The sequence below is a fragment of the Glycine max genome, chromosome 18, assembly GCF_000004515.6.
Source record: "Glycine max cultivar Williams 82 chromosome 18, Glycine_max_v4.0, whole genome shotgun sequence".
NCBI classification, from domain to species: Eukaryota; Viridiplantae; Streptophyta; class Magnoliopsida; order Fabales; family Fabaceae; genus Glycine; species Glycine max.
The window spans coordinates 48,409,789-48,425,056 of NC_038254.2; the positions used below are offsets into that span (position 1 = coordinate 48,409,789).

At 28.0% G+C, this 15,268-nt stretch overlaps 2 protein-coding genes across 2 annotated transcripts; one reads left to right on the plus strand and one right to left on the minus strand.

The window, feature by feature from the left end:
- Positions 1–1,160: 1,160 nt before the first annotated feature.
- Positions 1,161–1,598, plus strand: LOC106797026 (N66 matrix protein-like). The gene has a single exon (XM_014770695.1). It carries the CDS (start codon positions 1,161–1,163, stop codon positions 1,596–1,598), a length of 438 nt encoding a protein of 145 aa, XP_014626181.1.
- A 1,773-nt stretch (positions 1,599–3,371) lies between these two features.
- Positions 3,372–6,966, minus strand: LOC100817825 (GDSL esterase/lipase CPRD49). Its single transcript, XM_041011699.1, has 6 exons — positions 6,824–6,966; positions 6,177–6,254; positions 5,262–5,402; positions 4,975–5,051; positions 4,225–4,350; positions 3,372–3,721 (listed from the first exon to the last, which is right to left on the minus strand). The coding sequence occupies exons 1-6, from the start codon at positions 6,932–6,934 to the stop codon at positions 3,502–3,504; spliced, it is 753 nt and encodes a 250-aa protein (XP_040867633.1). The 5' UTR covers positions 6,935–6,966; the 3' UTR covers positions 3,372–3,501.
- Positions 6,967–15,268: the final 8,302 nt, after the last annotated feature.

The window sequence follows — 15,268 nt, forward strand, 5'->3', positions numbered from 1 at the left end:
ATTCAAATAAGGCTGAATTATCGGGTTTAACTCAGTCACCTAAATAAAATGCCCAATCCAACACTCATATTTTTCTCATCTTATTTTATTTAAAAATTATGGGATAAAAAAGACTATCCATTGAAAATTAATTTAAAATGTAAAACAGTTTTATCATTCAATCATGAATTATATAATAAGTTTCTTAAAATATTTATAATATTTATCTTATATATAAATCATACTAATACATTGTAATTAAATAACGGTTCGAATTCATGAATGTAGAAAGTCATTTCCAATTTTTTCATTGAAAGCTGGCAGATTTATATTATGTTTGAGTGATAAAGGAAAGTGAAAAGAAAGAGTAAAAAAAAAAAAAAAAAGCGGATCGAAAATGAGATGATCTTTTAATTGTTTAATAGAAGAGAAAGCGGAAGGGAAAAAAAATATAAGATCTACTTTATTTTGGACCCGTTTGCTTCTGTTTTTCATTTCTTCTTTTTTGTTTTTGTCTTCACTTTTGATTTGCTACCTTACTTTCAATCTGTTTTTTTATTTTCAAATATCTGTAAAGGAAATGGAGAAAAAAATTATTTTTATTGCTCCCAATATAAATCTTTCAAAATAAAAAACGCATTGAAACCAATGAGACAATTTTGTAAATTAAAACTGAAAATGGAAAATTTAAACAGGAAATAAAAAGATAAGGGCGAATTCGAGGGTAGTTTCCGCGCGATTGTAAGTTTAGTTTTTTTTTTTTAAACTATAACCAGTTTTTAGTTTAGATTGATTTTTATTTTTAAAAACTAGTTTTTTTTACCGTCCAATTTTTACTTTCAAAAGAAATTAGTTTAAAAAATTTCTATCCCGTTAAAAATGATTTGAGGTATCAACCACTCCGAATTGGGTAAGCTCCTCAACAAATAAGTGTTTGGGCAAAACAAATCCTACCTAATGGAAAGGTAGTGGGGGAGGCAACAAAACCCTATACTTTTCGTTACAAAACCAATAAACCCGAAAAAGGGTAGGTTATTTTGTGGAAAAAAATTTGGGCCTATAAAAAGTAAGATTTGTGCTTGTGAAAATTACCAGAGTAATCAAATATAAAAAGGACAACCCAAAAATTTGTAAACAATGCGGAGTAGAATTTACTGATTCTTTAGATATGTAGATATCAAATGGGCTATGTAAAACTAACATGGTGTGGTGGAATCGATGGCAGCCACAAAGTTAATAATTGTAATGGTGATAGTGGTACTCGTGACACCAATGTTGCTAACAGTGGTGTTGGTGGAATCAGTTGTAATGTTTGTAGTGGTGATGATGATAACAACAACAATGAAAATAGTAACGATGACAATGATGTCAACAATAGCCGTGCCAGTGGGGGTGACCGTGACAATAGTGGCAATGGCGCCAACATTGTTAATAGTGGTGTTGGTGGAGGTAGTAGCAATGTTTGTGATGATGATAGTAGTAATAATGATAACGGCGTTGGTAGCGATGACAATGGTGGCAAGAATAACGATGTCAATGGTGATGGTAGTAATACTAGTGACAACAATAATAATAGTAATGATGATGACAATGTAAATGATTGTAGTGGTAACAATTAATGGTGGTGGTGAGGGTGACAAAGATAAATGAAATCCCCCCATCCTATTTATAAGACCCAAATTAAAAGTGATTATTGATCTTTTTCATAAGACCTAATATACATTATCTTCTGTAATAATTATTTTTGATAAAAATACCCTTAATTATGGGTCATTTTTTTAAGCTCTATAAATAGAGTATAAATGGAATACATTAATGTCTTACATTCTTTGGAAGTCTAACTTTGACTTGTATAAAAAGAATCTTAGGAATTTATTTTGACTATTCACATACATAAGTAGTACATAACTTTTTTATCTTATCATGTCTCGACTAGTTTAATTTTCATTTATTTATGAGATGAAAGTGATTAGATGCTATGAAAGAAGAATTAAGATCTATTGAAGAAAATAATACTTGAGACCTAGTAGAATTATCAGAAAGTTGTAAGAAACTCAGTTCTAGGTGATTAAATGTGATACTCATCACAAAATGATGTTGAAACAGAAAAATGTGCTATGAATAGATTGAGGGCTACAAGCCCACAACTAGATTTTTTTTTTAAAGTATAAGGAAAAATTTAAAGTTGACGAGAAAGTTATAAAATATATTTTATGAGGAAAATTATTTTTATATAAAAAAGAATAAATTATAGAATATATTAGATCTTATTATAATTGTTATGATTAAAATACCTAAATTATGAGCTTCTGAAAAGTCATGTATTTTTTTAATTGATCGTGTATTTTTTAAATAGATTAATATATGGTTGTACGGCCTGGATTTTTAAGATTATAATTAATTAAAAGAACTAAAATGTTAAATGATTTATAATAACGTACTCACACCTTAATTAACCAACCAAATTAATCTCCTTGGTATAATCCATATATAGCTATATGATGAAGAGATGAAGAGTAATTTCATTACTTTCCATGTTTTAACTATGTCTTTTGCACACACCAAGGAAGAGAAAGAGATCGAGATTTATATATATTAGAGTAAGTCTTGAAAAACTTGCATATGCACCTTTAACATTTTACAGAAGGATATTTTTTTATCATTTTAATTATTGAATCAGGTAGTATATATATATATATATATATATACATATATATATATATATATATATATATATATATATATATATACCATAAAATTAAGTAATGTTTATGAATTACCAAAATTATTTTTAATTGTATGAAATTTTATAGATTTGATATGATTCACAAAAACTAAATGACAAAAGAGTTATATTATTTTACTAAAAAAAGAGTTATATTATTTTTACATACATTTTGTACTATATATATAAATATATATATATATATAAATATATATATATATATAAATATATATATATATATATATATATATACATATATACTTTTTTTTTCCAATCCATTTCTTCTTATCTATGTATGTTATAACAGTTATTTTACTATGCACTTCTTTTTTTCTTTCTTAATTATGAAAAATGTTTCTAGGATACAAAAATTCTATAATAAAGAGTTAATTATTTCAGCACACAATACAACACCATTTAACAACTATTTTTTTTATCATTATCAATGCATTGATGCATTTATTATATTTTAAGGATATGCTATAAGGATATAATTAGCCTCATTGATAGGTAGAGTCTAATTTCTTGAAGATCACCAAAGTGAATACAATCTCTCCTAACAAAGTTTTTCATACACATGTTTAGGAATTGAATCTCTATCAATGTACTTTAATTTGAGAGACTCAACAATCCACTAATTATGTCACACTTTGTTGGTGCACGCGTGGATTTATAATATTTAATACACTAGAAAAAACACATACTGATAGCACTCCTTGCCCTTCCATGACTATTGCCTGGTGCAACTTGAATTGTAATGAAGCATCTTCCATGGTATGCAAATTAATATATAATTTCTACAGATCATCCCATTGCAACCACTTCCGTGAGATACAGTAGGACACATTTATGGTTGTTGTTCCATCGGGATTGGGAGGATAATATGGTGAATCTTCTGCATATTCAGTTGGCATTGACATCCAATGCAGACTAGGCTTCCAATCTACTTCTCTTAGAACCTTTAATATTTCCTTCACCACTACCTTGCTTCCCTCTGCTGATAGATGAACTCCATCCCTAACCAAGTTAATAATATAACACCAAAAGACCCATATCAGTAATCAATTGAAGAAAATTCTTATTTGATATTCATCTTTCCAATTAATTTATAAGGAATTTACATATGAGAATAATTTTTTATTTAAAATTTAAATCTGAGAATATAGTAAATGTTGACTATAAGACCGTCAAAATTTAGAAGTTAGTAGTTACATAACCACTCTAAAAGGTCTAATATTTTTTTTTTAGGGTCTTACTATCTAGTGTGCTGGGACAATGATTAAAGAATAAAAACACTAAATAAAATTTTATTAAAAATCATATGAAACTACATTTAAAGATCATAAGAGAATAATAAATTTTTAGGTATTTCAATAAGTTTTGTACTTTTACTTCCTCAATCATTTGCCTTTTTTTTAATCTCGCCACTTAAATAAGATCTAATTAATGTTTATATTTAATATTTTTATTTTCAAAATAATCAAGTGGTCTCTCAACTGTGTTGTGAGAGATGTACTTACGTGAAACTAACATCTAACCAGTCATCCCTTGTCTGAATTGCAGACCACAGATTAATGGCCTTGATATTCATCTCGTCACAAAGCTCCATTAAGGCATCTGCATACTCTCCACAGGATTCATTGGTTCTTCCTGATTGGGTTGCACTGGATTCAGTGCAGCCAAAAATTCATTAGAGAAAACTTGTTTGTAAAAGGAGGTGTTTGGTTTCACTGAAAATAAAAAATGGTGATAAAAATGCGTTTGATTGGATTTTTGAAAATATTTTTAGTGAAAATATTTTCTCAAACGAACCAAAAACTGGAAACAATAAAATCTCATTTTCAGTGTTTTCAGTTGAAATCAGGAATTTCATTTTGGGTAGAATAAAAACACGGTGACAAGAAATATAATTTTAAGCAAATCTAAAAATACATTTTATTTTGAAAACATATTTTCAGTGTTTTTATTTCTTGAAAATAAAAAATAAGAAGTTAAACCAAACATGTTTTTAGAATTATAATTTTTTGAAAATAAATTAAAATTATTTTCAAAAAATAAAAACAAAAGATGAAAATACAAACCAAACACACCCTTATGATTTCGGATATGCAATCTAGCTAGTTAATTTAAGTGTAAATGATATATATGTGTGTATGTATGTAAATAGTGATAATTAATGTGTTACAATTGCTACAAAATGTATGCATGTGTTAGTGTAGAGCAAGTGAGCAAAATAATTATACTAAGCAAAATAGGAAGCGTATATGAACCTGAGCTTTTTGCGGATTTGTTCTTCATTGATGGGAGGAGAGGTGAGAAATATAATGCGAATATGATCGGAGAGGCTCTGGCAAGCATTATGATTTGTGTCAAACATTGCACAACAAATATTACAAGTAAAATAAAGACAAAAATAATACTATTCGATGTGGAAGATTAATTCAATTTTTTAACAGCAAATAGCTAGCGGGCAATTCAAACTCACCACCTATTTTTTCCTCTCTTCACCTTTTACTACCATACTAACCTTATATCCGAAGATTAATTAATTAATTACCTTAAGATGGTTAGCAATCTTCCTCATGTTTGCAACGTATTCTTGGAGGGGCACATGAGGACCAAGGCCAGATGGGTGAGGGTGAACGGAATCATTACCCCCAAAGTACACAATTACCAATGATGGTTGCACATGAGCATCCTAAGGTCAAGAAAATAACAAGGGTTTCTACTTACAATTCAATATGCATGAACAAGAATCGCCCAAAAAAAAAAAAAAAAGAATTTATCACATTATCTAAAGATGAAGCTAACCGTCAATACTAAAAACAAAATAATGCACTTTTCAATTAAGCAGTGACGAATCCAAAGATGTTGGACAATCAGGACAAAATAATATCTCCTATCTAGTTACCTCACTTGATTTATTTATTTTGAATAATGTAGATAAATAAAACTTAATGGTAAGGTTCTTTTTTGTGTGTGAAGAGAACTTAAATAACAACTTGATAGTTAATATTGTAGTAATATTAAAATTGAAATTGAAATTGAGTGAGGCCAATGGCTCGATGTAGGTCCATGCTGCTTTTAAGACAAATTTTAGATATCATATTTACCTGCCAAATTCTCCATTCTTTTAATAGAACATTAGGGTATTATATTTATAATACACTCAATTTTTCTTTCATCTTATTTTCACTCCATATTTTTTTTGTTATGACTTTCTACATTTCCTATCACATCATATATATATATATATATATATATATATATATATATATATATATCCTCTTCTTTATACTCATGCATACATTTCACATTTGGAATAAAATTTAATTTTATTCAAATAATTCAATCCTTCTTAACTTAATGACAATAAAATAAAATAGAGTGATTTGAAGAGAGAGAAAATAGATTCCAATGTATACAAACGAATTCATATATCTAGGTGGCAATGAACATGTTTGCTCGATACCTTAGAGAAAACTTCATCCAAAACATCCAAAGCTTGCCTTGAATTCCAACCTGAGTATCCTCGCAATATTATGTCCGCCTGTATGGCCACATCAGCAAGATATAAGAAAAACAGGTTCATTCACTTATATCGATCAAATCAAATACTTGGCTAGTGTTTAGTTTGTTTTTTTTTTCTTTTCCAACTTTACTCGATATGTTTTTATTAAAACTTCAAAATTTTCACTTTATTTTTCACTAGTCTTTCAATAATATATATATATATATATATATATATATATATATATATATATATATACTAATAATATCAGTCAATGAATGGTGAGAGAATAATTCCTACCAAGGATAGGAAAGTGAATCTTACTTCTCTTAATAGAATCTTCTTCATATGCATCATCATAAATCGAACCAGTAATAACATACATAAAGAATCCAATTATTTAGTATTGGACCTTGTTGGTTAAATTAATTATAATAGTAATTAATAAAAGTTTTTCACATTTTACAAAGTTTGGTAATAATTAATTGTCTCTTGAAGTGTATATTGAATCTAAACACTTAGTTTGAAAGAAAACTATAAAGAAAAGCAGAATATATAATGTGTCACGATTAATAGAATTCAAATGATAAAAGAGAAAAGAAAAAGACCTTTCTAGAATACAAATTTGCCAGAATAGCACCCCAACCACCATTATCGAAACTCATCTGAACTATAGAGGAGCCAAAGAGCACAATCTTAGGTCTCATCGGGCCTACCATCTTTGCCTATAAAAATATTGTTTTTTTCTCTACTCTTTGACTCCTCTAGACACAACACAAGCTAAAGACTACACACTACGTGTACTCATATATGATGAAATAACTCTGAGAATGAGATCCAATTTATAGACACAGATTAGTGTCATGCCACGTACGTTTGGTCGGCAAGAAAACTGTCCTTCATGGCATATTATATTGGCAATTCATCATGTTCCATCTTTAATCCCTTGTCAATAGAATATTATTTAAATGTTTCATAATTGGATTAGATTCTGAATATTCTTGTGAGGGTGCGCAACACTTGTAAAGTTGTACTTAACAAAAATTTTATATTTAAAAAGAATAATCCATATTAATTTGTGTTGGAGAATACTAGAGGGAAAAACATAGGGATCTGTGTCAGCAAGCCATGAGCAAGAATTTAACACCACATTTCAAGGCTACCAGACTTTATTAATTATTCGCTTATCATTTCAAACAATTTGTTTACACATGTATTTCATTTCCGGAGAATGGCAAAAAGATATTCTTTCAATACACATTTTTAATAAAATTTTGTAAGTCTTACATTATATTTAATAATTTTTTCTCATAACTTGATAGTTTTTGATAAATTTCAATAAATAAAAAAAATAAAAAAGTGTTTCGTTAAACTTCTCTTCAGTTTTATCAATGATAGGTTGAGTATCTTTTAGGAATGGTAATGTACAAGGTTTTGGCAGAATACTTCATTACTTGTTCTCACACCCATATTTTATCAATTTCATATGTAGTACGCACTATTTATCGATCATAGTATATATGTGTTTATTTTCACCTCCACACGTACCTTTTTGTGAACTCCATGAAAGGAGACAACACTCGGAATATATAAGCATCAATGCCTTCAGTAACCATCCTTAGGTAAGCATGGTCTAAAGATCTTGAGCTATCTTGTCAAACATCTATATAAAAAAAATTATATAAATAATTACTGTGAATTTTTTATTGTATGTACCCGACTGAATATGCAGAACTTTTAACAATACCCTTTAATAAATAGAATTTTTTGTTCAACATTCTCCTTCTTAATCAAGGGAAGCAAGCTAATAGAAAACTACCTTTCCCGCCAAATTCATTTTGAACTCTAACAGATTTGTAACAAACTTTGTAACTGCTTTTATGTTAGTTTCTGCATCTATTCTCAATCTGTATATAAGTTCCTTTTGTTCAATGAATAAGACAAAAGCTTGTTTTGATCATCTTGCTCAATTTCTTTGTTTTCTTGTTATGTGGTAATTCTGTCAGAGTCCATGTATTATTCGATTGGAGAGCTTCTAACTCAGCTTTCATTGCCTTAAGCCAGCAATCATGCTGAGATGCTTCAGTGTATGTCTTTGGTTCAATAGTTGTGGAGATGGATAAGGCAAAATGTTTGTGGGATGGAGACAATCTAGAATAGGACAAAACTGAATCAAGAGGATGAGTTACAGAACTCTTGCCTGGATGCATCACTGAAGCTGATATTGGATTGAGTATATTAGTTGAATTGAGAAATGTGTGGTAATCAGTAAGGAATGTGGGGGTTTTCTTATCTCTTGTTGACCTGTGTAGGACTGGTTCAGATGGCATAGAGGTATTTGAGGGGTTAAAAGCAGGTGTATCAAATGAATATTGTTCAAACTGGAATGGTGTAGGAGAAACTATAGGTGGTATTGGCTGTGTTTCAATTTCTTGGGTTGTATGATGCAAAGGAAAATGATTTTCATAGAAAACCACATTTATGGATGTTGTTAAATCATTTGTGTGGAGATTGTAAACTAAAAATCCTTTTGTATTTGGTTGAAAGCCTAGAAACACACATGGATGGCCTTTTGGGTCTAGCTTCTTCCTATTGGCTGACAGTGTGGAAATGTAACATAGGCATCCAAAAACTTTAAGATTTGATATATCACATGGTTTTTCAAAAAGTATTTCATATGGAGATGCATCTTTCAAAAAGGGAGTAGGTATGCAATTAATTAAATGAGTTGCATGAGTCAAAGCAAATGACCAGAAACTATGAGGCAAATCTGCTTGAAATAGAAGGGTCCTCGTTACATTCAATAAATGCTGGTGCTTTCTTTCCACAATTCCATTTTGCTCAGGTGTTTCAACACATGTGGTTTGATGCACAGTACCTTTTGAGCTATAAAAATCCTTCATAAGAAATTCTACCCCATTATCAATTCTTATAACTTTAACTTTACTATCAAATTGATTATGAACTAAAATAATGAAATCCTGAATATGTTTTCTAGCCTCAGCTTTGGTATGCATAAAAAATGTCCAAGTGAATCGTGTGTGATCATCAACCACTATTAGAAAATACCTATGTCCTAGCATTGATGTTTTTGCACATGGTCCCCAAATATATATGTGTAAAACTTCAAAACTACATGATGCATATGTACTGCTATTTAAAAAAGGAAGCCTTTTATGCTTAGCATAATGACATGCATTGCAAACTAAATCTTTATTGAATTTTAGAAAGGGATAAGTGCCTTGCATTTTCTGTAATCTTTCAGAAGACAGGTGTCCTAATCTAGAATGCCATAGATCTATTGGTATGATGGTACAATTTGGATGAACAATTTCTGTTTCAATACTACAACTACAAGTGGCTGGTCTGGTTGAAGTGAGATAGTATAATCCATTTCTCATTTCAACTATACCAATCTTGGCTTGAGTGAGTGCATCCTGCATTAAACATGAATCAGAGGAGAAAATGAGCTTGCAATGGTTTGTAGAAACCAACTTAGATATTGAGATCAAGTTAAAAGAAAAGGCTAGAACATATAGAACTGAAAACAAAACTATTGAGTCAGAAATGCATACATCACCCAAATGTGTAGCTGACACATGGTGACCATTGGGGAGCTTAACTAGGATTGGAGGATTCAGTTTTGTATATGATTTAAAAGAACTAAGAGATGCCGACACATGGTCTGTTGCACCTGAATCTAAGACCCAAGTGTCGTGTGTGCATGTGTTATTCACAAAAAATGGGTGCTTACCATGGACTGGTGTTATATCAACTGAACAAGAGGCAATCTATTTTGAACTGCTAGACATACTGTATGAATTCCCTTCACTTGGTTGATGGATTAAGGCAAGTAGAGCTTTGTATTGCTCTGGTGAAAATCAAATTTTTTTTGGGCTCAATTTGTTGTGTTTGATCATTGGTGATTACTTCATCTCCTGTCACCAAGCTATTTGCACTGCTCCTTGAATTAGAAAACTTAAAGCCTGGTGGAAATCCATGTTTCTTATAGCAAACCTCAACTGTATGGCATGTTTTCCCATAGTAAGTGCAGATCTTATTATTTATAAAGTTATTCATCTTGTTCCTCTCATTACTACCCGAAGGCAGCCATGTTTTTTATAACATACACTTTCAGTATGTCCAATCCTTCCACAATAATTGCAAACCAGTTTTGCTGCATTAACCATTTTGGGTTTCATTTCTATGCTGTTAACATTTATCAAACTATTTCCAAGTTGCCTCTCCTGCTGTGCAACATAGGAAAAAATTCTAGAAATCTTTGGAAGTGGATCCATGAGAAGTACATGTGATCTTACATTTCCAAATTGCTCATTCAAACCTCTAAGAAACTGAATTGCCCGATCCTCTCGTTTTCTCTATGCTACAGTTTTAATGCTATACAAGTGCATCGTGAACTACATGTACATGTAGGATCTAGCCTAAAATTCTCTAACTTATCCCATATTATGCGTAGTTTTGTAAAATATTCTATAATTGAGAGGTTACCTTGTCTAATCGAAGCTACTTCCTGTTGAAGGTCTGAAATCCTGAGTAAATCGCTTTGTGCATATCTGGATCTTAGATCTTTCCAGATTTCTTCAGCCTTATCCATCCATAGAATGCTTTGTCTAATTGTCATAGACACAGAATGTACAATCCATGAGACTACCATGTTGTTCCTCCTCTTCCAAGCTCCATAGGTCCGGTCAGTTTTCAATGGCTCAGCTGCTCCTCCATCAACAAACTCAAGTTTATTTTTGGCACTCAAAGCGGTCATCATTGATCTGCTCCATGAGTGATAATTTGTGGAATCAAGAACTGGAGATACAAGCGAAACCGCGGGATTCTCGCTTGGATGCAAGTAAAGAAAGTTGTCTATGGCTGGGATGTCTGTATCTCTTTCACTCATTGTCACAATCGAAGATCAAAGCCAGATGAAACTCAAAACAGAGGTGAAGAAAGGATAAATTGCTTCGAAAACTTCTCTTGATTGCGCACCAGAGCTCTTCAATGTAAGAGCTCTGATACAATGTCACAAATCAAGCTTGAACTAGAGAATCACCACACACAGATCTGCACATTAGGTGCAGTAGCTATCGAGATAAAGAAAAACAGAGGCTATTGCTCGAGAAGATAAGAGGAAAAGCTTATGAACAAGAAAGCAAAGAAATTGAGCAAGATGATCAAAACAAGCTTCTGTCTTATTCATTGAGCAAAAGAACTTATATACAGATTGAGAATAGATGCAGAAACTAACACAAAAGCAGTTACAAATCTGTTAGAGTTCAAAATGAATTTGGCGGGAAAGGTTGTTTTCTGTTAGCTTGCTTCCCTTATTAAGACTCCTATAATAGAATTTTACTAATCCCTCTGTTTTTATGGTAAATACTAAATGTGTTTTATATTTTTAATATATTAAATATATTTATCTTTTTATTTAATATTTTCTTTTAAAAAATTGAAAATTATGAGAGGATCAATAGAAAGATATAATATTAAATCTTGTTACTCTTTGATTCCTAAATGCCCAGTGTATTTGTAAGAAATAGGAAGTAAATAGAAACGAATATTGTTAAAACTTAATTAGCAAATTTTTTGCTTTATTTTTTTATTTTATTTGCTTTATATTTAGAAAAACAGAAAAATGAAAAAAAAAACTTTTCTTTATATTTATTTCATTTCCTTAATCGATTATGTATTATAAAAAAATAAGTTAAATTATCATTTTAGACTTCCTATCATTTTAAGACGAAAAGAAAAAATAAAAATATAAAAATTGAACTCATGATCTTTTATATAAATAATATATTACTTATTTTGTTTGGTTAACTTTAAAAATAATATTTTCTATATATCATTACGTTAAGTGTTATTAATTTTTTTTTCAATTATAAAAATTTATAGATTAAAACAAATTTATTTAATATATAAATCTTTTAACTTTTAATTTATATCATTTTAGATATTTTATTTTGAATAGTTACCTATTCTAATTTAAATTTTACCCAAAGAATTTCATAAATTAATATATAAATTATTTACATAAATTATTTTATATTATTTATACAAATTTAGTAAATTGACTTTAATAAATTAATTATTTTTACTTCTAATTATATAAATCAATATAATTGCATGAATTCCACCGACTTTGATTGTTATTACGGAGCTATGACATCATTCCTTAATATTACTGGCTATGCCTCATATATTGGGTTTGGGCAACCCTCCTAATAACTACATGGAAACTAGTTGAAGTAAGGAGCCCTCCATAATTCATACATTAGTTTTTGTAATTTACACAAATTATATAAATTCATTTTAATATGTAAATCATTTTATTATAATTATATAAATTAATAAAATTTAATATTTATTTTTAAAAAATTTGCATGTTAACATTTTCATTTTAACTATCAAATTTTATTTAATAAATGATTATTATTCCAATTATAAAAATCACGAAATTTACATAAATTAATATAAAATTTATTTTATGTAATTTATACTAAATTTACTTTAATAAATAAATTATATAATTTGTATTCTAATTATAAAAATTAATAAAATTTTAGTAGTTAAATTTTTAGATTATTTAAATAGAAGACCAAGAGTGTATTTTAGCTTTTATATTAATAATTATGTAAATAATTATATATTAATTTATGAAAATCAATTATAAATTTGTAAAATCAAAATAAAAATAAGTAGAATATTTCAAATACAAATATGTAAAATGATTAAAATAAAAAGTAAATAGAATTATGTATTAAATAAATTTGTTTAATTTTAAAAAAATATAATTAGAAAAAATTAATAAATCTTGACATAATGATACCTAGAAAATATTGTTTATAAAATTAACCAAATAAAATTAGTGATATAATCATTTATTTTCTTGTTATTGTATAACATGTCACGTGTTTAATTCCTCTTAAGACATTTTTAATTTTTTATTTTATTTAAGTCATTGTTGTATAAGTGCATCTTAACCGTTTACATAAGTTTTATGTCAGTCTACATAAATGCACATTTATGTCAAAACCTATATAATCATAGGAGGACCAAAAATTATAATTTAACCAAAAAAAGTAAAAAAAATGATATGGTTAAGTGAATCTTTTCATCCATTTAATTTTAATCCCCATTTCTTCCTTTATTTCATTCTTTGTTATTAACTTTATTTTATTATGTTTCATCTTAACAGTGCCATTCCTTTTTTCTATTTTTTTTTATATAAAACCAAATCACTTAACCTAAGATAAATAAGGACTCTTGCTATTTACACTCCCATTTTCTAAGTACACCCCCATACCCCTCTTTCTACCTCTCATAGCCCCCTTTCCACGTGCCGCTCCCCTCCCTATCCCCCCCCCCCCCCCATGCTCCTCTCCACACCGACGAATAGGGAGAGGAAATGGGCCTAAGAGGGTGTCACTCCATTCTTCCTTCAAAGACGATGATATTCCCTCTCCAGATCTTCTTTTTTAATCGTTCATGATTTGAGAACTATGTTGGTGTAGGTGTTGCTGTGTATTTGATTGTAGGCAGTTGCTTCCTACTAGGATATAGTGGAGAGAGAAAATAAAAAATCAATTTTTTTTTAAATTGTTGCAGAACTTGAGAGTTTTTGTAAAAAAAAGATGGATCTACAGATGAAGATCCAACAAGATGGATCTCTCTATTATTTCGAATCCATGATTTTGGTCCTTTTATTTTAAAATTAAAATATTTTTTTCCTCATATTTTCCATAATCAACAATAAATAATGTTTATGTGAAAAGAGATTAGATGAAAAGAAAAAATAAAAAGCGTCTTAATAGAAATTTATATAAATCAATACATTACTTCTTTTGCTTAGTTAACTTTAAAAAAAAATATTTTTCATGTATCATTAGGTTAAGAGTTTTTTTTTTCAATTATAAGAAATTATAAATTTAAAAAAAAATTATTTAATATATAAAACATTAACTTTTATTTTATATCATTTTACATATTTTATATTGAATAGTTTACATATTTCAATTTAATTTTTACCGATCTATAATGAATTTCATAAATTAATATGTAAATCATTTTATATTAATTATACAAATTTTGTAAATTGATTTTAATATATAAAATATTTTTGCTCCAATTATATAAATCAATATAATTTCATTAATTAATACATGAGGTAGTTTTTGTAATTTACACAAATTACATAAATTCATTTTAATATGTAAATTATTTTATTATAATTATATAAATTAATAGAAAAATATTATTTTTTAAACTTACATGTTAATATTTTCATTATAACTATAAAATTTCATTTAATAAATAATTTTTTATTCCAATTATAAAAATCAAGAAATTTACATAAATTAATATATAAATTATTTTATGTAATTTATACAATTTTGTAAATTTATTTTAATAAATAAATTTTATAATTTTTTATTCTAATTATGAAAATCAGAAAATTTTTAGAATTTAACTTTTTAGATTATTTAAATAGAAGACCAAAAGGGAATTTTAGATTATTCTAATAATTAACATATTAATTTATTAAATTCAATTATAAATTGGTAAAATAAAAATAAGTAAAATATTCTAAATAAAAATATGTAAAATGATATAAAATAAAAAGTAAATAGAATTATATATTAAATAAATTTATTTAATTTATAAATTTTTATAACTAAAATAGTGGTATAATTGTTTATTGTTTTATTTCTTTATAACATGTTATTTTTAATTTTTCACTTTATTTAATCTCTTATGCATAAATATTATGTTAACCGTCTACATAAATATTATGTTGGTCTATATAAGTGTCATGTTAACACTAATATAATTATAGAAGAATCAAAATTGTAATTTAAGAAGAAAAAAAAGTAAAAAGAATAATAGGGTTAAGTCAATCTTTTCATCCATTTTATTTTTATCCCCGTTGCTTCCTTTATTTATTTCACTCTTTGTTATTAACTGTTTTTTTTTTCTATGTTGCATCTTTACTACCATTTCTTTTTTAATTTCTTTTTTATAGAAAACCTAATCACTTAACC